General features: G+C 41.6%; 1 protein-coding gene across 1 annotated transcript in view; it reads right to left on the reverse strand.

Annotated features, from left to right (window-relative positions):
• Positions 1-27,454, reverse strand: part of si:ch211-207d6.2 (sickle tail protein) — a 96,956-nt gene that overhangs the window by 64,836 nt on the left and 4,666 nt on the right. Inside the window, exon 2 of the mRNA XM_027283497.1 lies at positions 22,014-22,301. Within this exon, the coding sequence (XP_027139298.1) occupies positions 22,014-22,293 (280 nt within the window). The 5' untranslated portion in view covers positions 22,294-22,301. The remainder of the gene's footprint in view (positions 1-22,013; positions 22,302-27,454) is intronic.

Raw genomic sequence — 27,454 nt, forward strand, 5'->3', positions numbered from 1 at the left:
AGGAGGGGCGGAAGTGCACACGGTGAGGGGACGAAACCACCCAACCTGATTAGGGGACGACCCACCCTACCGAGCCACAGCCACCCCGAGAACAATATGCACATAAAAAGTGGCGGTGGGTAAGACATATTTAAAATCTGTTATTCAGTCTATTCCATGATACAGTTAGACTCTGGAATAGAAGACTGTGTGACAGCGGATGCAGCAGCCTCAGATGTGATGGCAAACTTTCCATGGGTGGTGTTTCACCTCCACGCAATAGCACACCCTCCAGCCATGTTAAAAAGTCACTTTTCATACAACCAGTCAAAAGTGTACTACTAATGAAAAAACTCCAGGACAGCTCCAAAGACACCATGATAAAGCTGTGATGTGGATGAATGGGAATTAAAGTGTAAAGCCTATCTGTACACTACAAAAAAGATAGTGCTGAAGTAATAGTTGTACGGCGAAAGCCACCACAGCACATTTCTCATTGACACTGTATGCAGTACACTTGAAAATGTTGCAAACTCTTCGAACTCTTACATTGAATTTAAGATGATCAGTGAATCATACATCAGTATACTATCATAAGAAAGTTGCTGTGTTGTGCTTACACTGTGAATGCAACACGTTTAAACAGTTCTCCAGGGGAGACAGTCAAAACTGGAGTAGCAGATGGACACACTGGACAGCTCTCCTATGAAAATTATATGACCTCAATAACAGTGATGGGAGTAAGGCGCTATAAATAACGATGTAGTAACGGCGTTACTTTTTCAGTAACAAGTAATCAATGATTACTCTTCCCATCATTATAATGCTGTATTGTTACTGCCAAAAAATGCGGCGCATTACTATAATTGAAGGCATCTGTTTTTCATCAGACCAACAGACAGTTCCTCCTTAAATGATAAACGACTGGCTGAGGTTGTGTAAAATTCCATGGTAATCAGAGGTGGAGCTGGGTTTTGCAGGACAGTATATTCACAGAGTCAGCGAGAAACAGGAATGGCAAGCCTGAATAGTCCAAAAGTAGCCTTCTTTAAATGGAAGTATAGCCATTACTTTGCCTTCCAGAAATTAAGGGACGAGTGTGACGTGAAATGCACATTGTGCCCTGGAGTCATATATATATATATATATATATATATATATATATATATAGATAATATATATATATATATATAATATATATATTACTGTTTATATTTATTTATATTTATATATTTATTTGTATGTGTGTGTTTTTAAATATGTATCTATTTTTTTAATGTTAATGTTTTTATGTTTATGTTTGTGCCTACCCGTCATGTCCCTTGTCTTTTAAACTGTACTTATGACTATACCTGTATGTACAATGGAGAGCAAAGTGAACAAGAGTCAAATCTTCGCGCGTACACACACCTGGCAATAAAATGATTCTGATTCTGGTATTCTGTAATTACACAGGGTTTCTAATGGAGGGTTAAGCACCTCTTTCTGGTCATTGTGTCTAATGTATATATATATATATTATATATAATATATTATATATATATATTATTATGGCATGCCATTCAGGAAATTAAACCTTTGAATAATTGAATGAAGTCTGAATATATTGAATAAAACCTGAATATATTGAATGAAGTTCTGAATATATGGAATGAAACTTTGAATATATGGAGTGAACCTGAATATATGAATGAAACTTGATTTTTGAATGAGTCTAAAGTATATAATGAAACTTTGAATATGAATGAAGCTGAATATATTGAATGAAACCTTGAATATTGACTGAAACTTCACTGACGTCAGACTGCGGCAGTGCCTGCAGCTCTTGTGTAACAGTCTGTAAAAGCGAAAGACAATGAGTCAGGCCGCCCGTTCAATATATTCAGACTTCATTTAATATTTTCAAGGTTTCATTCAATATGTCAAGGTTATTCAATATATTCAAGTGTTTCGTTATCATGATATGTGCCATAGCACTATGCATACAATGACCTAATGGCCAAGTTTAGTTTTCCAGTGGTTCTAATATTAGGACCGAGTCCTCAGTCCTCAATAAAAATTATACGCTCAAACTCAGTCCGCGCTTCCACTATATCCAGTACTTCATCGTTCTAAGATCAATCAACAGTCGCTGGTTGCAGGCCACATCCAAAATTCTACGTCGACGTGCGTCTTTTTTGTGGTAAGATTCCAACGTCATTCATAATGGCAAAGTGCGGGCAAGAGAGTCAGACGGCATTCAAGAGATGCAAGGGTTCGTTTCAATAGAGTCAGACTTCATTCAAGATATTCAAAGTTGTCGTGCCCATAGATTTCAGACGTCATTCAATAGATTCAGGTTCACGCGATATATCAAGGGGGTGTTTAATATATTCGACGTCAGGTCAATATATGCAAAGTTTCGTTGCCTATATGCAAGGTTTGCTTTCAATATAGTTCAAAGTTTCATTCCATATATTCAGAACTTCCAGTCAATAGAGTCAAAGGTTTAATTTCCTGAACGGCATGCCATAATATATAGATATATATAATATAATATATAGATTATATATATATATAGGTATATATATAATATAATAGATATATAGAATATATATAGACACACACCATTTTATTATATAATTATTTTTTAATTTTTCATTTAGTAGATTGATGATTTCTTAGTAGGTAATTATCCGCTGCTACGAGGAATAGAACAAAATTAATTGAGTTGAGGTATAGCAGCAAACAAACGGCATCAGCAGCAACATAGAAACACTGGCAATCACAAATGAGACCTGCTGGTTTTGCTCTGTAGACAGCATATTTATGTCTGTTCAAACCACCAAGTTTGACAGCATTACTCAGTAGCCCATTGAAAAAGGATGATTGCTCACCAGGTCCAGATGTCACTTTGGTTGACCTGATGTGGCATGCTACTTTTTAAAGCATGTTATCAATATAGTATGTGCAGTATATTCATTACATGCATGTAATTCCTTTATCTTACCATTGTATCTCTGTAGCTCTTTAGAGCTACACCGTGACAGGTAGTCAGCAAGTTGAAACTGGCCCAACTTAATGACTAATTCACTGTTTTGGCCCTTCAATATGACACATGGCACTACATGGCAACATGACTGCAGGACCTCAGCAGATACTGTCGAGCTGGGATACATGAGTAATGCATTGAGTAGACTCTACAGCCTGACCTTGATGGTGCTTGGATACATTCATCTAAACAACAAAATCACAAGGGAAGTGTTGTGCACATAGGGCAAGAATAAATGGAGGGATGGGTGAAGAGCCCGCTTGTGATGTGCAGTTTAAAGCAAGAGCACTGTCAAGTGGTAAATAATACATTGTGAGAGTAGCTATCTGTGTATAGTATCTGTGTGAACAGCAGAAAAAGGCAAACTGAAATGGAAATGGTACTGTATATAGCAGGCATAACTGTACATATTTCAGGTAGAAATAAAACAATTAAACTGCAATTAAAGGTGATCATATTGTAAACTAAGCATATGGTCACATTATTGGTTTCTTATCAATAGGAGATACAGTTTTCAATTTCAGTGTGGTGGACATAATAACATATAAGCAGTGTTGGGCAAGTTACTCTAAAAAAGTAACTAGTTACAATCGTTACTTCTCTCAGAAAGTAACTAAAGTGAGTTACAAATTATAAAAGTAACTAGTTACTTTGGAAAGTAAGTATTGCATTACTTTTAAGTAATTTTCTAAATGTTTAGATGTGTCAAAGAATTTGGACCCCACCTCCATCCCTCTTTGACGGAACTTAAAATACATGTGCGTGTTCAATTATTTATGATAAATCTGAATATTATAATGAAATGGACACTTAATACAATGCATAACAGAAATCCACAGTATACAAATCTAAACTATTTTAACGTTGCTGTGGGAAAGTGAGACTAGCATCCAGTAAAATGTCATGGATTATCGTAGATATTATAATTACTATGTTTATATAGTGTTCATGCTCGACACCGACGTGGAGAGGCACTTGACTCCAGGGCACAATGTGCATTTCACGGTCACACTCGTTCCCTTAATTTCTTGGAAGGCAAAGTAATGGCTATACTTCCATTTAAAGAAGGCTACTTTTGGACTATTCAGGCTTGCCATTCCTGTTTCTCGCTGACTCATGTGAATATACTGTCCTGCAAAACCCAGCTCCACCTCTGATTACCATGGAATTTTACACAACCTCAGCCAGTCGTTATCATTTAAGGAGGAACTGTCTGTTGGTCTGATGAAAAACAGATGCCTTCAATTATAGTAATGCGCCGCATTTTTTGGCAGTAACAATAACAGCATTATAATGATGGGAAGAGTAATCAATTAGATTACTTGTTACTGAAAAAAGTAACGCCGTTACTAACATCGTTATTTATAGCGCCGTTACTCCCATCACTGATTATTAGAGGTCATATAATTATTCATAGGAGAGCTGATCCAGTGTGTCCATCTGCTACTCCAGTTTTGACTGTCTCCCCTGGAGAACTGTTTAAACGTGTTGCATTCACAGTGTAAGCACAACACAAGCAACTTTCTTATGATAGTATACTGATGTAATGATTCACTGATCATCTTAAATTCAATGTAAGAGTTCGAAGAGTTTGCACACATTATTCAAGTGTACTGCATACAGTGTCAATGAGAAATGTGCTGTGGTGGCTTTCAGCAGTACAACTATTACTTCAGCACTATCTTTTTTGTAGTGTACAGATAAGGCTTTACACTATTTAAATTCCCATTTCATACACATACACAGCTTTATCATGGTGTCATTTGGAGCTGTCCTGGAGATTTGTTATCATTAAGTAGTACACTTTATGACTGGTTGTATGAAAAGTGACTTTTTAACATGGCTGGAGGGTGATGCTATTGCGTGGAGGTGAAAAAACACCAATGGAAAGTTTAGCCATCACATCTAAAGAGAGACTACTGCATGCAAATCAGCATGTACAACAGTCATTCTATTCCAGAGTCTAACTGTAATCAAATTAAGGATTAGACTGAATAACAAGATTTTAAAAATAATGTCTTTAACCCAGCACAACTTTTTATGTGCATATTGTTACTTCGGGGTGGCTGTGGCTCGAAGGTAGAGTGGGTCGTCCACTAATCAGATGATTGGTGGTTCGATCCCCTCCAGTCTGCATGTCGAAGTGTCCTTGGCAGGGCCGGTCTTAGCTATGGGCAATGTGGGCGACAGCCCAGGGCGCAATCTCCGTGAGGGGCGAACGAGCGGCCGAAAAAGTAAAACCTCGCCAATTTTCTATACTCATAAAGATAGCGAAGCGGGCGCAAGGTTGGCAAGGCGGAGGGGGGCGGCGGACAGAATGATCCCAGGCGGCAATCTACGTGAGGGCGCACGAGCGGCCAAAAAAAAAAAACGGGGGGGTCGCCCAGTGCGCATATGTGGCCAGGACCGGTGCTGGTCCTTGGGCAAGATACTGAACCTCAAATTGCCCCCGAAGGCTGTGCCATCGGTGTGTGAATGTATATGAATGGTTAACTCCTCAAACTGATAAGAAGTTGGCATGAGTGGTCGGAAGACTAGAAAGGTGCTATACAGTATAAGTATAGTCCATTTACCATTCACTTTTATTGGAATCAGCTTCATCTTTCAAACATTTCAACTATATTTAAATATTTACATAAACAAAAATGCAGTGATAAAAATGGTTATCCCACATATTTAAACATTTGACAATGTAGACATATTCTCATATCCATCCTGTCTACCTTTCATAATGTGATTCGACATGACTTAATCAGAACATTATGCACAGTTATTTTATGAGTATAATGAGATCAGTATAAAGAACACAATGCCGGGATTTATTACAATTTGTAAAAAATGTTTTAACCATTCTCACATCCTCTTCTTCCTTACATCCTCCCCTTTCTTCAGCTAAGCCGTCAACCTGTCTCTTAGAAGGATGTTTTACCTCTAGTTAGTCCTTCTCTATTGGATATGATTAATCTGTCTTTATTATCAGGATATGTACCACAGTCCTTTAAGGTAGCTGTAATTAAACCTCTTCTTAAAAAGCCCACTCTAGATCCAGAGGTTTTAGCTAATTATGGACCGATATCAAACCTTCCCTTTCTGTCTAAGATACTTGAGAAAGCTGTAGCTAATCAGCTGTGTGACTTTCTCCATAACAATAATCTATTTGAGGATTTTCAGTCAGGATTTAGAGTGCATCATAGCACAGAGACCGCATTAGTCAAAGTTACAAATGACCTCCTAATGGCATCAGACAAAGGACTCATCTCTGTACTTGTCCTGTTAGATCTTAGTGTCGCATTCGACACCATTGACCATCAAATTCTTTTACAGAGACTAGAACATCAAACTGGCATTAAAGGAACCGCCCTACGCTGGTTTAAGTCGTATTTCTTAGATCTCAGTTTGTTCATGTCAATGATGAATCCTCCATACATACCAAAGTTTGTCATGGAGTCCCACAAGGTTCTGTACTAGGACCACTTCTATTCAGTTTATATATGCTTCCTTTAGGGAACATTATTAGGAATCACTCTATCAATTTTCATTGTTATGCTGACGACACCCAATTATATTTATCGATCAAGCCTGATGAAACCAATCAGTTAAATGAACTCCAATCATGCCTTAAGGATATAAAAAGTTGGATGACCTACAATTTTTTTATGTTAAATTCAGACAAAACTGAAGTTCTTGTAATTGGACCCAAACACCTCAGAAACTCTCTTTCTAGAGACTTAGTCACTTTAGACGGGATCACCCTGGCCACCAGCTCCACCGTAAAGAATCTTGGAGTTGTTTTTGATCAGGATTTGTCCTTTAACGTCCACATAAAACAAATTTCGAGGACTAGTGCAGGCTATCCAGTCCCTGTACTCTCGGGGCCAGAGCTTGGTCCGCATTGCCGGCAGTAAGTCGGACCAGTTTCCCGTGGGAGTTGGACTCCGCCAGGGCTGCCCTTTGTCACCTGTTCTGTTCATAACCTTTATGGACAGAATTTCTAGGCACAGCCAGGGCGTTGAGGGGCTGCGGTTCGGTGGCTTCAGGATTGGGTCGCTGCTTTTTGTGGACGATCTAGTCCTGTTGGCTTCATCGGAGCGTGACCTTCAGCTCTCACTTTGGAGCGGTTTGCAGCCGAGTGCGAAGCGGCTGGGATGAGAATCAGCACCTCCAAATCCGAGGCCATGGTTCTCAGCCCGAAAAGGGTGAAGTGCAGCCTCCGGGTCGGGAGGAGATCCTGCCTCAAGTGGAGGAGTTTAAGTATCTCGGGGTCTTGTTCATGAGTGAGGGAAGGATGGAACGGGAGATCGACCGGCGGATCGGTGCGGCTTCGGCAGTGATGCGGACTCTGCACCGGTCCATCGTGGTCGATTTACCAGTCGATCTACATTCCTACCCTCACCTATGGTCATGAGCTTTGGGTAGTGACCGAAAGAATGAGATCGCGAATACAAGCGGCCGAAATGAGCTTCCTTCGCAGGGTGGCTGGGCTCTCCCTTAGAGATAGGGTGAGAAGCTCGGCCATCCACGAAGAGCTCGGAGTAGAACTGCTGCTCCTCCGCATCGAGAGGAACCAGTTGAGGTGGCTCGGGCATCTCGTGAGGATGCCTCCTGGACGTCTCCCTGGTGAGATGTTCCGGGCACATCCCTCCGGGAGGCAGCCCCGGGTAAGACCCAGGACACGCTGGAGGGACTATGTCTCTCGGCTGGCCTGGGAACACCTTGGGGTCCCCCGGGGAGAGCTGGATGAAGTGGCCGGGGAGAGGGAAGTCTGGGCTTCCCTGCTGAAGCTGCTGCCCCTGCGACCCGATACAGATAAAGCAGGAGAAGACGAAGACGACGAGACGAGGACTACATTCTTCCACTTACGTAACATCGCCAAAATCAGACGCATTGTCATCAAGCGGATGCAGAAAAACTAGTCCACGCATTTGTTACTTCTAGGCTGGACTATTGTAACTCTTTGTTATCAGGCTGCTTCAATAAGTCTCTTAGGACTTTGCAGTTAATTCAGAATGCTGCTGCACGTGTTCTGACAGGAACCAAGATCAGAGATCACATCTCTCCCATTTTGGCTTCCTTGCATTGGCTACCTGTTAAATCTAGAATAGAATTTAAAATTCTTCTCCTTACATACAAAGCTATTCATGGTCAGGCACCATCATATCTTAAAGAGCTCATAGTACCTTACTACCCCTTTAGAACACTGCGCTCTCAGGACGCTGGGTTCCTTGTGGTTCCTATAGTACGGTGGCCGGGAACCCTCAATGCTGCAAATAAAAGAAACGCAGCAAACAAAAAGAAACAGCGCTACAAATATAAGAAACGCTGTAAACAAAAAGAAACGCCGCTGCAAATAAAAAAGAAACGCCGCTGCAAATAAAAAAGAAACGCCGCTGCAAATAAAAGAAAGAAACGCCGCTGCAAATAAAAGAAAGAAACGCCTCTGCAAATAAAAAAGAAACGCCGTTGCAAATAAAAGCAACTTCACAACGGAAGTGAATTACCGGGGACTATTTTTGCTGGTGCACCTGTAGTTTTTTATGTGAGCGAAGAAAAAGAAGAAGAAGAAGTACAGAAGCGTATTGCATTCACTTGAAAAAAATAAATTAGACACCTTATCTCGTAATTACGAGATAAGGAAAGGTGCCTTATTGGCTACTGCACTTCGGTAAAGTTAGAAAGATATTGGCACTTCTGAGATCAGTAACTCTTAATTGAAACGTTGTTAAAACACAAAACGCATATTTTCAACCATAGTAAGACAGACAACGAGCTACAACCTAATGTTCATCACAACAAACCATCCTCGGAGCCACACCAACAACATTAGTGTTTACTAAGACTTTTCATAATTTCTGGGAATTTTTATTAGGAATATTAATCAATAACTTTAATATGATACAGTACTGCGGTAACGCTATCTACACTTTAAAATCTAGTGCCCGACTACATCAGTTTGTACGGTAAAGCGTCTTCATGGTGCCTTCATGTACACCTCGGAAACTCAGAAATCAAATAATAATCTCTTTTCTAAGATACATATGCAGATTTAGAAAAGTCATTAAATAAACAAATAAAATTGTTTTCTGACAACTCCACCTGATTCTTATTCTACATGTCCCCAGCTACTTCTGGGGTGATTTTCAAGTTCTTTTACTGTACCGTACCGGTTTGTACTTTACCGTACAAACTGATGTAGTCGGGCACTAGATTTTAAAGTGTAGATAGCGTTACCGCAGTACTGTATCATATTAAAGTTATTGATTAATATTCCTAATAAAAATTCCCAGAAATTATGAAAAGTCTTAGTAAACACTAATGTTGTTGGTGTGGCTCCGAGGATGGTTTGTTGTGATGAACATTAGGTTGTAGCTCGTTGTCTGTCTTACTATGGTTGAAAATATGCGTTTTGTGTTTTAACAACGTTTCAATTAAGAGTTACTGATCTCAGAAGTGCCAATATCTTTCTAACTTTACCGAAGTGCAGTAGCCAATAAGGCACCTTTCCTTATCTCGTAATTACGAGATCAGGTGTCTAATTTATTTTTTTCAAGTGAATGCAATACGCTTCTGTACTTCTTCTTCTTCTTTTTCTTCGCTCACATAAAAAACTACAGGTGCACCGGCAAAAATAGTCCCCGGTAATTCACTTCCGTTGTGAAGTTGCTTTTATTTGCAGCGGCGTTTCTTTCTTTTATTTGCAGAGGCGTTTCTTTCTTTTATTTGCAGCGGCGTTTCTTTTTTATTTGCAGCGCCGTTTCTTTTTTATTTGCAGCGCCGTTTCTTTTTGTTTACAGCGTTTCTTATATTTGTAGCGCTGTTTCTTTTTGTTTGCTGCGTTTCTTTTATTTGCAGCATTGAGGGTTCCCGGCCACCGTACTATAGTTTCCAAAAGCAGGCTGGGAGCCAGAGCTTTCAGCTATCAAGTTCCTCTTCTGTGGAACAAACTACCATTTTGGGTTTGGGAGGCTGACACGGTCAACACTTTTTTTTTTTTTTAAGATTATTTTTTTGGCCTTTTCAAGCTTTTATTTGACAGAGACAGCTGAAGAATGACAGGAAATGTGGGGAGAGAGAGATGGGGAATGACATGGAGGAAAGAGCCACAGGTGGGATTCAAACCCTGGGCTTCCACAGCAAGGACTGAGCCTTCACACATAGTGTGACGTGGTGGCAGAGAGTGTTGGAGTATGATTTGGAGAGTGGATGTGCTCCTTTTTGAACGTTTGCTTCTTGGTGTTTCATGGGTGTTTTTCACAGTTTCGTTCTGTTCAAGTTTCTCAATCACTGGTGGGGTGCAGGGGGGGACTGATCAGCTCTTTGTGCGGTAGTAACTGGCACGCTGTTCAGTGGCATGGCCGCCACTGGCAGTAACAATGGAACTGGGGGTTTCAGGAATCTTTCCCGGCGGCATGGCATTAAAATACCAGTCAGTGTAGATCACTCGGTGGAGGAGTGTGGTCTGGTGGTTGGGGAAGTTGTGGGGTACGATAGTTTGAAGGCAGCATCTAGGATGAGCAGTGCTGTTGTGATTTTTTTGATTCAATAGACAAAGTTGGTATTGTGGTTGAGTGAGGAATTGTTTTGAGAAATACGTTTGTCCAAGTTTTCCCCCTGGTTAACCCAGCGAAACGAATCATCTTGTCCAATTTACCACCTTTCATCAGTCATACGGTATTGGAGAGAGAGCTTTCACGGCACGGCAAGATAGTGTCTGCAATGAAAATGCTCCCGTCGGGTTGTAAATCACCCAATTTGAAGCATGTTGTGTCTTTTAGAATGCAAGTGTTCATGGTTTTAACTAATGACGAGGATAAGCTTAATGTAGTTATGAAGTTTAAAGTTGATGGGTTTGATTACACAATATTTGCGACTACAGAGACGATGAAGTGTTTTGGTTGCGGGCAAGAGGGGCACATGGTGTGCAACTGTCCGGATAGGGTGCCGCGGCCTGTGCCAAGCGCAGGGCACGCAGAGTGAGAGTCAGGCAGATAGTGGAGGTTAGGCAGACAGCGGGAGTCAGGTGAGGCAGAGGGAAACAACAACAAGCGGCAGGACAGAGAATGTGCAACGACATCTGTGGCAGTAGACAGTGAGCTGAGTCAGATCAGTGTTGGAGAGGGACAGGAAGAAATGAATATTGACGAGCTTGTAGATAGTGGGGAGAAAAGAGTACTGGATGATGGAAACATTTTCAAAGTGCCATCCTCTAAGAGGAAAACAAGAAGAGACTCAAGAACAGTTAAACCAAAGAAAGGAAGGAAAAGTGACACAGACGGTTTCTCTGATACTGACAGTGAGTGTGAGCTTTCAGATGCGTCTATTCCTGATGGCCAGAAGAGTAATGGCTACAGTCTTGAGCAAATCCGAAGTTTCCGAGAAGTGCCCAAAGGGAAAAGAGATGTGGCTGTGGATGAGTTTTTTCCAAACCAGTTGTCGTTTATTCAATCTGCTCAGTGGTTAATGAGACAGAGAGGTGCTGATGGGCAGCCCCTGAGCCATCGAAGGGGGCCTGGTGTACACGGTTAAGCAGCTGTTAGCGGTTCGGAGGAGGGGCCGGGGATATCAGAATTTGGTCGACTGGGAGGGCTACGGTCCCAAGGAGTGGTCATGGGTGCCGATCCGACCCTCATTGGCGCCATCCAGATCTCCCTGGGACGTCGGGTGCCGTCCCTTGAGGGGGGGGGGTACTGTCACATCCAGTCCCTGCTCCGCCTACTCCATTTTCCCGCTTTATGTTTGTCACGCCCTAATCACCTGTGTATTTAAACCCTTTGCTTCCCCTTCCCCAGTGCCAGATTGTTAGTGTACCATGTGTCCTACTCTCCAGCGTTTTCCTTGTGTTTTCCAGTTTTGACCCTTGCCTGTTTTTGGACCCTGTCTTTGCCTCACCCATTTGGATTGTTTGCCTGCCTTACCTGACTGATCTCCCATGTACCAAACCTTTGCCTGTGATTAAAGACTGGTTACCTCCTGTATCTGCCTCCCAAGTCCTACAGTTGAGTCCTGTGTCCGTGCCGTGTAACAACAGGGGGCATTGGTCCGATGACATTTTCAAAATATTTCTGAAATGGATGCTCCATCTAAGTTCTTCTTTAACCTTGAAAAGAAGAATGGTCAGAGCCGGCTCATTCGTTGCCTTTGATCAGTTGATGGGAAGGATCTCACTGAATCATCTGACATAAGGAAAAGAGCCGTGCAGTTCTTCTCCCAACTCTATGCCAGTGAGTACAAAGAGGATCAGCTGATGTCTGAGGTTTTTTTTGACAATCTGCCATCAAACTCTCTCTCTCTCTCTCTCTCTCTCTCTCTCTCTCTCTCTCTCTTTCTCTCTCTCTCTCTCATCTGTAAACATACATGTCTCATTAATGCATGTTAATGCATGTTACTAACTAAACTTCTTCCCTGGAGTTTCTGTGGTCTCTCATCCAGCAGGTTCTCATGGATCGTGGCTGCTGCTGTGATCCTGCACGACATACACTACATATCTTATTACTGTCATTATTGCTACCATATCTCCATTACAGTTTATAGTTAGTTGATGATTTGCTGCTGCTGTGCATCTGTGTCTCTCTATCTCTATCACAGGTTCCACTGCTACTATAATCATTTTATCATTCATTGTAATTCATTGTCATTTTATCATTCATTGTAATTGTACAATATGTTTGTGTTAATTTGTCCTGTACACGTGACATCCATTGCACGTCTGTCCGTCCTGGGAGAGGGATCCCTCCTCTGTGGCTCTTCCTGAGGTTTCTTCCACATTTTTTCCCTGTTAAAGGTTTTTTGTGGGCAAGTTTTTCCTCACTGGAACCGAGGGTCTAAGGACAGAGGGTGTCACTCCCTGTACAGATTGTAAAGCCCTCCGAGGCAAAATGTGTTTTGTGAATTTGAGCTATACCAATAAAATTTGATTTGACTAACACAGAGGCCACAACCGCTAAGGCTGGTTGCTGTGAGCAAGTCTATACGTGCTGAATGTTAGAAGAAGATGACTGTGGTGTTCAGAGAATCCAACTGCACTTACACTAGACTACATCATCATGCAACGACAAATGTTATTGACGTGATCTCTGGGAAAGTGGGAAAGTCCAGAAGATGGACTACAAAACGCTCATCTGAGATACTAACTAGATACTCCCTGACAGTGTTGTTTCATGCAGGGAATATAAATGTGGAAAACCCGGTGAAAGATCTGACTTCATTATCAACGTCAGAATTCAAATAATAAATTAATATTGTCCACCTGTCACAGAGTCAGATGAAGTGTTTGTTACGCTGGTATGGTCGCTCACCCTCCTGTCCACTCATGTATAAACATATTAGCAAGTTATCGCAAAGATATATGATTAATCAGCAACGGTATCTTCATGATGATCTGCAGGACTTCCTTGGGCTGTATGAATGTGTGCAAATGGGTAAATAAGATATGTAGTGTAAAACTGCCTTGAGTGGTCAGAAGACTAGGAAGGCGCTATAGTACCATTTACTTCCCACCTTTCACCAGTGATGATCTCAGATTATAATCGGTTAATAACATGACTAAGCAATGAGATTAGCTATTAATGCAGCAACTTAATCAACCAAACCAGGTTGGCCCTATGAAATGAAATACTGCAGTGCAGATGACCACAGCCTGGATCAGCAGTGGACCTCAAATGTTTTCAGAAATAGATTTTAGTTACTGTTTAGCTGTAAAACCAGAAAAGCCATGACTTGAAGAAGAAAGTTGACATTTTGTCCTTCTTAAAAAACAAAAAAACAAAAAGAAAAAACAGGTACAGCCGAACTTACAATATGTCACCAACCTCTTGACAAAATAAGGTCATTTCTGGCTAAGAAAACTAAGACGCCAAACTCGAGGCTTCAAAATGGCCACATTTGCGCCCTGGGCGAACCCCCCCCCCCCCTGAGGCGAACATTTTCTCGTGCGCCCTAACGGCCGCCCGTGCGCCCCTGGATGCGCCGTGCGCCACGGGATTTGGCGCCCCCATCGGTCTGTCCGACCCCCCCCCCTCTGCCTTGTCAACACCCCGCTCCCGGGGCGCCCGCTCCGCTAACTTAATGAGCGGTATCGAAAATTACCGAGGTTTTTTGCTTTTTCGGGCGTTCGTGCGCCCCCCACGGAGAATGCGCCCTGGGCGGCCGCCCACATTGCCCATAGCTAGGACCGGCCCTGAGGCTAGAGTATGTCCACAGAAATCATAATGTACATGCGCATAACTTGTGTTGAGCAACACACTCAACACCAATGACTGCTGAGAATCAAATACAGTTGTCCCTCACTATAACGCGGTTCACCTTTTGCAACTGTACAAAATGCGTTGTATTTTCTGCACTCGGAAAAAAACACCTGCACCAAGGCCTTCAGAGGAAAAAGCCGTTACAGCGGAGCAGCACCAGGACAAAGAGGCACCGTCAGAAGAACTGTGAAATACGGTTTCATTTACTAATACAGTATTGTACTTATTTTTGTTAAATCTGCGAAAGTTTGAACTTTGAGAGTGTTTAAATAAGAGAGAAATGTGAAAAAATGTTAATGCCTGTCTGAGAAAAGTGTATAAAAGTGTGTGGTTAGGGGTTTTAAAACATGTATAATAACTGTAAAAAATAAAGCTGATTACTTCACGGATTTCGTCGATTGCGGGTTATTTTTAGAACGTATCCCCAGCGATAAACGAGGGACCACTGTAAATAGAAAGCTGGTGAAGGTGATTACAGCTTAGCTGTAGAGACTGGCACAGGTCTGTGGACTATGAATATATAGGACTGTGAATATTAATATATTATTATTTCTTTATTGATGACACACAATATTGATACATGTTACATGATACACACACAGAAAGAAAATGTGCTTGACTTTCATGCCAATAAAACAATTTTAATTGAATTGAAGAAACAGAAAGAGGAGAACAGATGAAATGCATTATTTCTTAATTTTCAACACATTTTTTAGTCTTTGTCTGTCTGTCTGTCTGTATGTATGTATGTATGTATGTATGTATGTATGTATGTATGTATGTATGTATGTATGTATGTATGTATGTATGTATGTGTGTGTGTCAGAACAGATTTGATTGATCTAGTTCAGTGGAGGCCTGGGGGTAAATTTCAGTCACTGTGTTGTTCTATGAGGTACTGTGTGGATATTTGGGTCACAACGTGGACAGTCAGTCAGCCAGTCAGTGAGCGAAACAGTCAGTCAGTTAGTTAACCAGTGAACAAAGCTGAAGCTCAAAGAACAAACCTAAGATCAGTGCAAGCATTTATGTGTAGAATTTTAGCACATAACCCAAGAGTAGACTATGGGTGTTGAGTATTTTACTGAGAATTCCATGGAAATCCAACTATCTTAATTCAATGTATTCAGCTGCATTATGAACACTGTATAACTATTTTGTTTCTGGAACATGGTTGATAGCATGAACCTCCAGACCTCCTTCTCATCCTCTCTCCTTGTCAGTTACATGATTCGTACTTGCAAAAACAGAAATAGCCACACTGTGCTAGAAACTGTGGCATGAGTCTTATTTGTAGAGACATGTAGCTCCACATGATCAAAAATATACTCTGGAGATGTTTGCTGACCAAGCAGCTGTTTCCCAAGGCTCTCAGTGCTCAGTGAGGCACACCACAGTAGATTTTGACTCTAAGACAAAATAATGGAAAAAGAATATAGAAAGATAATGAGAGCAGTGTGTATGATGCAGAATATGCTGCAGGGCTTGGGAATAGGAGTGCACAGGAGTAAGGGATGGATGACTAGGAAGATGTCTAGGATGAAATCTTATTGCTGCTGTAAGAACAAATCACCAACTCACCATCAAATCACTAACTCAGCAACCAAACGAGATAGTACTGTTTAAAGAACAGAACTATAGAGAGAAGGGCAGAGAAATTAGTCATTCATAATTCAATTCTCTCAATTCAAATTCAGTTCTCATAATTCAAATTCAGCAAAAAAAAAAATGAAAAAGCACCCACGAGGGGGGCTGGAAATTAATAAAAATTAATCTCGCTGCTGATTTTTATTTTCTCCACTTAGTAAAGCAAAGATCCTCCAGATTTGAATTGTGAGAACTGAATGTTCAGTTCCAAACTAATAAATTCAATTTCAAATTACAATTCAATGCAATGATTCAAACAAGGCACTGGCTGCCATGTAAGGTGCCAACCACTCATCAGTTTGCTTATATATCTAACCTTATATAACCTTATAACCTTATATATCTGGTTTGGATACAGGTCTTTTAGGGTTCAGGAATACATTTTTGATTCTGTTAAGACCTTTAGACGAATCAGAAAGGGAAAGCAGGTCTCAACTTATCCGGTGTGTGTGTGTGTGTGTGTGTGTGTGTGTGTGTGTGTGTGTGTGTGTGTGTGTGTGTGTGTGTGTGTGTGTGTTTAGCTGATGATTTGATGCTGCACATAGCATTAGTCTGCGAACAGTGAAAGTCAAAGGAGTTGGTTACTTCCCTGAGAAGTTGGAGGTGTGCAGGCTGTCACCTGTAGCTCCTCTTCTTGTATTTGTGATGAATTTACAGTGTATGACAGCACATGGCATATTCTGTGAGTTCCTGTGCACTACATAATCAAAGTCAACTTGCTCTTGTTTTGAGCAGTAACTCATAAAGCATGTTTTTTATGCCAGTGTTACCACAGACACCCAGTTAGTAATACTGCAAATATTGAAATACTGTAGTACTTCCCTCAGAAGGCCATAGGCTCAATCACCACTGAGGTCTTACCTCATTCAGCGATAGATGTGATTTATTGAGACTTATTGATGTTATGTTATTATGTTAAGTATGTTTAAATTTAAACTTTCTTCCCTTTTGTGTGGAGTAAATAAAACTTATAATCATACTCTGTTGTGCATATTTTTTTCAAAAGAGAATGCTATAATGCATTGCTTTTTATCAATACATTATTGCATTCTCTTTTGCCTTGATAAAAAGCATTTTTTAACTTTCATCTTACTGTATTTCATGTATTTCAATACCTACTCAGTCATTGGCAACAGTACACCAGATGGTGATGGAGGATGTGAGGATAGACCTAAAGGACAAGTGTGTAAGACTTAGTAACATCTAGTAGTGAATTGGCTGATTGGAATCAGCTGATTTGATTTGATTTGATTTGATTTGATTTGATTTGATTTGATTAAATACCCCTCACCTGCAAAGTGTGTAAAAGAATCTATGGTGGCTCACTCACTCAAAACTCACTAAAAGCTGAAAGGCCCTACATAGAGGCAGTGTTTAGTTTGTCTGTTCTAGGTTACTGTAGAAACATGGTGGGTGAACATGGTGGATGCTGTAGAAGAAGATTTGTGAATGGATTTTTATTCATTCAGTCCATTCATGCACTAATGGCAGAGGCTGCCAACTGCGCACTCACACACTGACAACCTGCTCTACCCCCTGAGCCACAGCTACCCATGATGTCCTTGTTAGCTCTCAAGCTAACTATGGAGATGCAGCCTTTATTATAGCTGGGGATTTTAACAGCACTAACCTCTGATGGGCAAACTTTCTGCAACACATCACATGCACCACCACTGCTATACACAGTTCAAGGACAGATACAAAGTTCAGTATCTCCTAGCTTCTTTCTCTGTTTCGGCAGAATGCATCGGCTGAAATACAATCTTGGAAGCTAACTGCTATCATCTGGCAACAATTTAACTTTTTATGAGCTTTATATATGTTTTGTAAGTTATCTCCATTTATATGCAGATATGCATTTACAGAGATTATTGAAATGCGTTTTTCTTGTCATTATCAAGTTGCTTATTGGACCAGAGAGGAAGCTTTGGTCTGGATATCCATTATCCATTTTCCTGATATCCACTGCCTACACCAGAAGCTATGAGAGGGAAATGAAAATATGCATATTTCAGTGTTTGAGTAAGAAAGCATCTATTTCTGAATGATTGAATCACCTACTGTATGTGTACGTTCAAAGCTCAAATGTCCTGACCAGAAATGTTTATGTTTTTTTTCCGATATCTTAATATTTAAGCAAAAATATATTCATCTCTCGTTTGTGCTGAATATAAGCATATGTAGCACTTTGAGATAAATGTATTTTAGATTAAATATATACAAATGTTAAGGCAAGTCAAACTACCTCAAAAGTAGCTGAGAGGCCTCAGACCAGGGGGGGGTGACAAAAACTTGCAAACATGCAGCATGTTGGCCCAGTGGTTAGCACTGTCACCTCACAGCTAGAAGGTTGTATCCTGGCTGTAACAGCGCCTTTTGAGCTGAGTATGCATGTTCTCTCTGTATTTGCATGCTGTGGGTCAAAAACGTGTGTTTCTGTTTCTTCAGTAAGGCAATGGTGTGGATATAGTGTTGGTCCCCAGGTTTCTTCCCACAGCCCCAAACACTAAATAAATAAAATATAATATAAATTTTGATCTCCTAGAAGACAAAAGTTGTAATGAAACTATCACATTTTTCCTCTTCAAGACTGGGACAACAGCCACACAACACTGACAAGTTTTCATTACTCCCCCCCTTGCTGCCAAACAGCGGTGTGCTCTGGATGGAAATAATGAGGTCTCTTTTTCCCAGAACAGAGGACTGTACGCTTCTGGAGAACAAGATACTTTTTGACTTGGCAAGAGATCTTTTTATCTTTCATTACTGAAATGAGCTGTGATGCCAATGGCTTTCTCACTTGAGGCAACTGAAATTGGGAAGGTTAGTGGTGGAGGTGGACAGAGAACTGAAGTGCCTGAGGAATTTTTGTCATTTAAAAGTAGCTTCCGAACACTGTACACCAAAACAAACATACACAAGTTCAGATTTTTCCCCCAGGCTGTCACAGTGAGGAACAGCTTACACCAGGCAGGAACATTACTGAAAACTGTATACAATTTATTCTCCCTGTTTACATTCAATTTTTTGTAACACAGTCTCTCAATATGGTCAACATTAGAATATACTATGGTTGGCAGGGTGGCTATCTGCTTGCTCCTGTTTGTCTCAGCCACCTCTTGTCTCCGTCTATCATGGATGACTCTTCTTTTGGAGGCAGAGTGGTATGGGCAACATGAAGGCCCTTTTTTATAGATAATATATTTCACTCTTTTAAACAACTGAGGAATTTTTTAATTTACCACAATCCATTTTTTTCAGATTTCTCCAGGTTCGTATTAATAATAAGGCTAATACACCCTCTTTTCCCAATTTGCTGAGTTGCCCATGAAAACTATGTTTAATAATAATTTTTCTGTAAAATTCTTCTTTGGAGATGCTGAGATCTGCATGGAAGGGGGATCTGGGGATAGCTGTGACTGTCCATACAGCCTCAACCTGTGCTCGGCATGGTCTCCTTCAGTTCAGGGTGCTGCACCGCCGTCATTTTGTCTAAAATTAAACTCTCTAAAATGTTCCCAGTTTTAGATTCTACCTGTGACAGATGTAGAGTATCACCTGCCTCCCAAGCATACTTATCTTGGCAATGTCCTGAACCAGCAGTACTCAATAGGCGGCCCCAAGGCCGCATCCACCCCTATTTGTGGCCCCCGAACTGTTATTTCTTCGCTATGGGTTTTGGTTGGGTCAGCATGTGTATATCGGGACTTGTCTCCATGCCAACGATACACAGACAGGTTACTGGGTCACGCTGCGAGCGCAATTTTGAACTTCAACTTCAGTTTTTGGAGCGGTTCGCATATTGACACTTTGCCAGCTGTAGGAGCCTAGATTGCACAAGATAAAAAGATTGCACGAAAATGGCGTGTTCCAATTTCTCTGCTAAAACCAAGGTGGACAGTGAAAATCGGCAATTCAATGAAGAATGGACTGAAAAATCTGCATTCATTCCTCCCTCCAACCAACACAAGACTCATGTGCTTAATATGCCAGGAGACTATACTGTAGCTTTGATGAAGATTTCCAATTTGAAACAGCATTATGAGACAAAGCATAGGAATTTTGAAGAGACATTTCCTCAAAATTTAAAGGGTAAGAACAACAAAAATGAATGCACTGAAATCGTCATATCAAGCTGCAAGCAGGATTCTTGTCACATCTATGACACAACACCAAAAAGCAACAGAGTGCTCACTTAGAGTGGTGATGATGAGTGGTGAAAAAATGCATGACTGAAGTGATGGACACAATGTTTGAAGGCAAACAAAAAGAGGAAATTAAAGCTAAAATTAAGCAAATCCCGCTCTCAGTTTCCACAAATTATATTTTATTTAAGTTCATATTTTTGTCGTTTTGAATAAAAAGGACATTTTCTTCTTTCTTCTTGAATATTACAGTATATCGCATGTGGCCTGACCGACCTCAATAAATGGACCTTTTGTATTTGTATTTGAGTACCCCTGTCCTAAACTATCCACATAGTGGAGCTTAATTTCTGGAACACTGTCAGTGGTGACTGAGCCAGGTCCTATCATAGCCATTTTTGTGTAGCAGGAGAGAACAACAATAATCTCACTGGAATTAAACTTAAGGTGACATTTGCCACTTTGCTAGCACAGAGACTGATTCTTTACCATTGGAAATCTCTTCAGTTACTAAGCTAGACTTAAGATATGGCTGAGGAAGGTTTGCAGCATCTTACGTTAAAGATAATTGAGACTCACAATACATGGCTCCTCTGATAACTTACAATAATTTAGTTTTTAGATTCCAATCAGATTTCTACACGTGTCATGATCTAGACACTTTGGATGTCCATATCGAACTGGTTTTTGAAGTCTCTTGTGGATCACATAGAGTTGCACAGAGTGTGCAGTTGTTTTGTGCATGTGGGTCAGTTCTGCACTGTTCACACTGTCATCTGATACTGGCCACATTTGAAAAATGAGATGAACAGAAAATGTGAGTTTAGCCACATTATAAACAGTTACAGAAATGTCTTCTGTACACACACACACACACACACACACACACACACACACACACACACACACACACACACTGCTGGAGGCTCTGTGATTCATGGAAGCATATGTCTGTAAAAAGTGATATTAGCTGACTGCATCAAGGAGAGCAGTGAATAACAAGGTGAAGCTTGAGCTGCTACTGTAAACATGACCTTGAAATTAAATGACGCTTTTATGCTGTGCAGAGACAGAGACAGACAGAGCAGGCTACAAAGAACAGTTCATTGAGTAGAATTCTATAGTTTTTTGTGATACCTTTTGCCTTATCATTGTGTTCCTTTATCAGGCTGTTTCCTGCACATGCACTTAATCTAACAATGCAAACTTCACATACAGCAAAGAGAAACTAACCATCAGCGCACAGACATAGTTTTGGACTTTCCATTCAACTTCGATAAACTACCACTGAAGACAGAAAGGGCACTACAGACCTATCATACAAAAACCATAATTTCAGCCTCTCTGTTTGAATTCTAAGGCAGATTTCAGGAATTTCTCACAGCAACAATATTTCCACATGGCTATTTTTAAAATTACTTATTCATATGTATATGGTTATTGTCTAATAGGAAGTTCTCCCATTCTACTGGCAGCATTGGCAGTTTAATCAGCATAAACTGTAATTGTATCTACTGACACTAAGCAGAGTCAGTTTACATGCAGATCTCTGTCAGTTTGTTTCTGAAACACATCGTGAGCATTTCTCTGCAGGTTTGTTCTTTAAAACTCATTAAAATAATAACTTTTCTTTCCTTATATCATAGAACATTAAATACTTTTGGGAGAAGTTCTCTTCTAGGTAACTAAGAGTCACTAAATTGTAAAAACAACAACAACAACAAAAAAACACAAAAGCATGTCCTCTTACTGGAGCATCAAATTACATGCGCTCACCTTGAGCCTCCTTGCTGTGAATTGTTGAGTTGTATTATGTTGCCAGAATCAGAATCAAATTTGCTTTTAGGGCCAGGCATGTGGCACGGACATTGGCATACAGTACAAGGTGTTTATGCTGCCTTGTATGATCTTACATTCACAGTATGTGAGATTCACTATTTGTATTTAAAGAGCTGCAGAGAGGCATCTTACCATTGCTGAAGTCATTTCCTGTAGGCTCAGTGGGTGTGTCCTCCAGGACTGGAAGTTGTGTCTGTCCATTCAATGCTTGCCCTAATCCAGCTGAGGATGTCTGGATCTGGATCTGGGCTGGTATGGGTCTCTGGACCAGGTTCCCCTCACTGCCTGCCCTCATCAGTCTTTCTCCGATTCTCAGCATGCATGAGCGATTACCCTGCAGCTCTTTTCTGGAGCTGTGGCTCTTAGACCCTGCTGATCCGGGTCGACCCAGATGGGAGGGAGACTTGGACATCTTCCCTGCTGGGCTGAGCAGAGCGCTTGTTAGATACTCCAGGGTTAGTCTGCGTCCCTGAATCACTCGTCCTGCTTTTCTTCTCTCTTTAGCTGTGCTTGCTTCGTCTTTCCGCGCCTTTGTCCTCTTGATGCTCTCCTTTCTGTCCCTCTTGTTTTGTGTCTACTTCTGTCTCTTATTTGTCCTCCGTCTTCACCTCTTTACACACTGTGATATTTCTGTACCACAAACCTGACCCTGTGTTTAAGGCAGTGATCAGTGTGCAAAGAAGTAGCTGTTCACAGAGCATGAAGCCAGTTCACTCTGTATTATTTCTCGCTCCTTCTCCCGCTGCCTCTCTGTCAACAGTGTTCTCCCTCTGTGAGTCTAATCTCCAATGGGAGAGCTTTCTCTCACCCTGCACACACTCTTCTCTCTCCCTGTCATCTCCTTCTCTGTCTCTCCTTCTTTTTTTCCACTTTGAAATCTATTTTTTTTCCTTTTTTTTACTCCTCTGCTTTCTGACAACAGGCATACTGTCTTCAGTTTATACCATGCTTCTTTCAAACATTCTCTATCAGAAATATACTCCAGTAAGTAAACTCTATGACCCATGTTTATAGAAGTTGCTATTTACTACTGTGTACTCTATAATAGTAACTCAGTTCAATTCAATTTAATTAAATTTTATGTATATAGCACCATATCATAACAAAAGTTATCTCATGACACCTTCCTTACAGAGCAGGTCTAGACTATACTCTCCATAATATTATTTACAGAGACCAACAGTTCTACCATGAGCAAGCACTTGGTGATGTGGCAAGGAAAAACTTCCTTTTAACAGGCAGAATCCTCGGGCAGACCCAAACAAAGCTCATTGGTAGACAGGCATGCACCACGACCGGTTGAGTTAAAGACAAAGAGAGGGGCAGATAGTGTGTGTGTGTGTGAGAGAGAGAGAGATGTACAGCAGCAGCCAGGGCCGGTCCTAGCTATGGGCAATGTGGGCGGCCGCCCAGGGCGCATTCTCCGTGGGGGGCGCACGAACGCCCGAAAAAGCAAAAAACCTCGGTAATTTTCGATACCGCTCATTAAGTTAGCGGAGCGGGCGCCCCGATAGCGGGGTGTTGACAAGGCAGAGGGGGGCGTCGGACAGACCGATGGGGGCGCACGCATTCCGGGACGCACGGCGCATCCAGGGGCGCACGGGCGGCCGTTCGGGCGCACGAGAAAATGTTCGCCTCGGGGGGGTGTTCGCCCAGGGCGCAAATGTGGCCAGGACCGGCGCTGGCAGCAGCAAATCATTAACTATAAACTGTAATGGAGATATGGTAGCAATAATGACAGTAATAATATATGTAGTGGACGTCATGCAGGACAAGACAAGACAGCAGCCATGATCCATGAGAACCTGCTGGACGACAGAGCACAGAAACTCCAGGGAAGAAGTTTAGTTAGTAACATGAATTAATGAGACGTGTGGCAGAGTGACCGTGTCATCAAGCTGTGAACAATTGTGGTGATCACGGGGCGGTGCTGTAATCATAGATAGGTGAGAGAGGATCATTTGTGTCAGGTGTGGCTTTCTGCTTCTGCTCGGGCTGGCGTTGGCAGTGTGGCGTGGCGGTCACACGGCCCCTCAAGGCGCAACTTTTCTTTCATACTCATAGAGCAGGCCAGCTGTCTGGAGCGTGCGTTAGCATGTCTATGCGCTACACGGCGTGTCCAGTGACTCCCCGTTTCGCATCGTCAGCGGTGTCGGCTTAAAATTGCCAAGGCGGGAAGGGTGGAGCGTGTCCTCCAAGCCAGTGCGTAATTTTCCACGCATTGCGTGGCATTCAACTCCTAAGTAAAGCTGCATAGTTGTGGTGCGCCACTGATTCGGCGCGCTGAAGCGGCCCTCCATGTTGCAGGGCCTCTACTGCTGTTCTGTCTGGGCTGGTTTTATTACTGCTTGTATGAAAGTAGATTAGTGCCATATATCTGAAGAAGAGCAGACTATGATTTGCACTTGTAAAACCCGTAATTCGCAACTTGTGAATGCGCATCTCGCAACTTGTGAACGCGCATCTCAGAGTTTGTAAGTGTAACTTCAGATCCACACATCTGCAAAAAGCAAACTGCAAGCATATTTCACAACTTGTGAAAGCGCATCTTCGAATTTGCACTTGTAACTTCAGATCTGCAAAGCTGCACAACATGATTTGCATGCGCAGGTTCCTATTTGCTCGCTCAGTTGCGTCATCCTTCTCACGTGATTTTTGGCACGATTCACTCGGATGGATTTGAAGGAAACGATTTGCGCGCAGAGACCAGGAATGCCTGTTCTACCACTCTTGTCCAAGAGGTGGCAGTGTGGTTATTGGATAATATATCAATAAACGGCTCAGTGGTGGTGGTGGGCATAGACATATATACATAGACGCCGCATTGAGCGGGCCATGTGTGTGTGTGTGTATATATATACATATATATATATGTGTGTGTGTGTGTGTGTGTGTGTGTGTGTGTGTGTGTGTGCTCTTTATTCAGAAAACCCTCATGTCACATCTACATTTCAGGATCTGGTTATTATAGACACAGATTAAATGTTAAATATAAATATTTCAATATTTATCATCACAGTAACAGTGTTACACACATTAGTAGCTGTAAACACTCAGCATTAGAAAAATACATACGTTGGTTTGGTGCTTACATAAGGAGTAAACATTTATAATCATCACTTTAAAAGTTACATACGTTGTTTTTGGTGCCTGTTTGTTTCCCAGATATATTAGTGTGTGTGTGAATGGGTGTATAAGAGACATTAACTTAAAGAACTTTGTAGAAAGGCGCTTTATGAAGTTCAGTCCATTTCCTTGTATTAGTTTACGGGCAGATCTGCCCGAACCAATACGGCGGCGCCGTTTACGTATCGCGACCAACGACCAACCCGCTCAATGCGGCGTCTATGTATATATGTCTATGGCCAGCCACCCACCACCACCACTGAGCCGTTTATTGATATATTATCCAATAACCACACTGCCACCTCTTGGACAAGAGTGGTAGAACAGGCATTCCTGGTCTCTGCGCGCAAATCGTTTCCTTCAAATCCATCCGAGTGAATCGTGCCAAAAATCACGTGAGAAGGATAACGCAACTGAGCGAGCAAATAGGAACCTGCGCATGCAAATCATGTTGTGCAGCTTTGCAGATCTGAAGTTACAAGTGCAAATTCGAAGATGCGCTTTCACAAGTTGTGAAATATGCTTGCAGTTTGCTTTTTGCAGATGTGTGGATCTGAAGTTACACTTACAAACTCTGAGATGCGCGTTCACAAGTTGCGAGATGCGCATTCACAAGTTGCGAATTACGGGTTTTACAAGTGCAAATCATAGTCTGCTCTTCTTCAGATATATGGCACTAATCTACTTTCATACGCTTGCTACTATTTCGTCATTTAACGATTTTTCTTGTTTGTGCGCGCGTGTGTGGGTCTCTTCCCGGGCCACACAGCACTGTCATTTCAATAGTGTTGAGTGATTCTGTAATATTATTGTACCAGGATCGGACAATGTGCAAATCCTCACCCCTATAGTACGTTGCCTAACTGTGCTTTCTTTTCTTTTGGATAGGAGCTGTGGTGCCGCTGGCGTGAGTGACTGGCTGGTCCCGGTGGTGGTCGTTCCCTTCACTTCCTTGTGTAATAGTGCACCTGGGTGTCCATAATTTGTGTGTAGTTTTCACATGTGGTGTATTATTAGGACTCCCTCCACTTTCCCGTGTCAGCAAGTCATCTCCGCTGGTGAGCCCTCAGTCTCCCTGCACATTGCACTTTAGAAGCAACCCAATCAACGTTTAGATAAGGGGGCTCATATTGTGTTTCTGTGTGTGGGTTTTTTTTTTTTTTAAATTCTATACTGTTTTAGAAAACAACCAACCTTTCGTAATAAACTTTGTGTTGGAATCACATCAAGTGCCAGTGTCTTTCGTACCTGTGTCCCTTGAACATGAACTGGGCTCGTCCGTAATTATATCTTAACCCAGATTACCCTCGTAGCCTTGCCACACATGTATGTTTGAGAGAGAGAGAATTCTGAGATTGTGTAAGATGTGTATACAGTATAACAATGTTGGGTATGTTGTTGGGCTGCTGTGAAGATGAGTCTGCAGTTCTGAGAGGCTTACAGCGAAAACCCACCGGACACATCTCCGTCGCAGAGTTCTTCACGTGACTTCAAACCCCACCAGGAGCGTCTTAGAAGAAGTGACTTTGTCACCCCAAAGCCCCACCGGACATGTTACATCTGTGTCACGCTGCCATGCTGTTTTGTTCTGTCCTCCATGTGACTTCAAACCTCACCCAAAGCATTTCCTAATCAGGCCAGCGGTTTGCCCGACTGACTTGCCTGTTTACTTGCTCAGATTTGGTCATTTTTCTTGGTTTATGTGCGTTTACTTGCTCAGATTTGGTCATTTTTCTTGGTTTATGTGCTTCTAAATATACTTCATGTGTAAATATGCTACATAGCTAAATTGTTTTTAATTCACATTCACACACCAATTGCACAGTTTGAGGCATTTGGGGCACAGTACCTTGCCCACTAACATTTTGACATCCAGAGGAGCCGGTTTATGACTTTGATCTTTGACCTAATGAGGGGTTAAACTGGGGTCATGAAGTTCAGATCAGGGGAAGTTCCATTAGAATGTTCTGGAACACATGCACACACATACACCCACACACACAGGTTACAGGTTAGAGAGTAAGTGTTGTATGGATTGTTAAACCAATTCTATGCTTCGTTACTTTAATCAGCATTTATGGTCTTCTTCCAGTCCATGTAGTCTTGGTGGCTCTGTTACTGTCTGTACCCGTTGAAGGTAAAGTAAAGTTATGCTCACACACAGACACAGTGAGATGTGTAACATGTATGTGATGCAAAAAAAAAAAAAAAAACTACGAAACAACCAATGAGAGAAGGGAGGTGTGGAAATCACTCACTGTACGATTCCTTTAAAACGAGTTTGCGTCCGAGAACGACGACAAAAAAAAAAGAAACTCATCATGCCAGTGCAAAGATCTGAACCTGTCATCAACAACAGCATCAACATTGACAACAATGTTTCTGACTCGAGCAACGAAGAAATGCAGAATTTACTTAATTACTTACTTACTGAATTAATTTAGAAT

Source organism: Larimichthys crocea, chromosome X (genome assembly GCF_000972845.2).
Source record: "Larimichthys crocea isolate SSNF chromosome X, L_crocea_2.0, whole genome shotgun sequence".
Classification (NCBI taxonomy): domain Eukaryota; kingdom Metazoa; phylum Chordata; class Actinopteri; family Sciaenidae; genus Larimichthys; species Larimichthys crocea.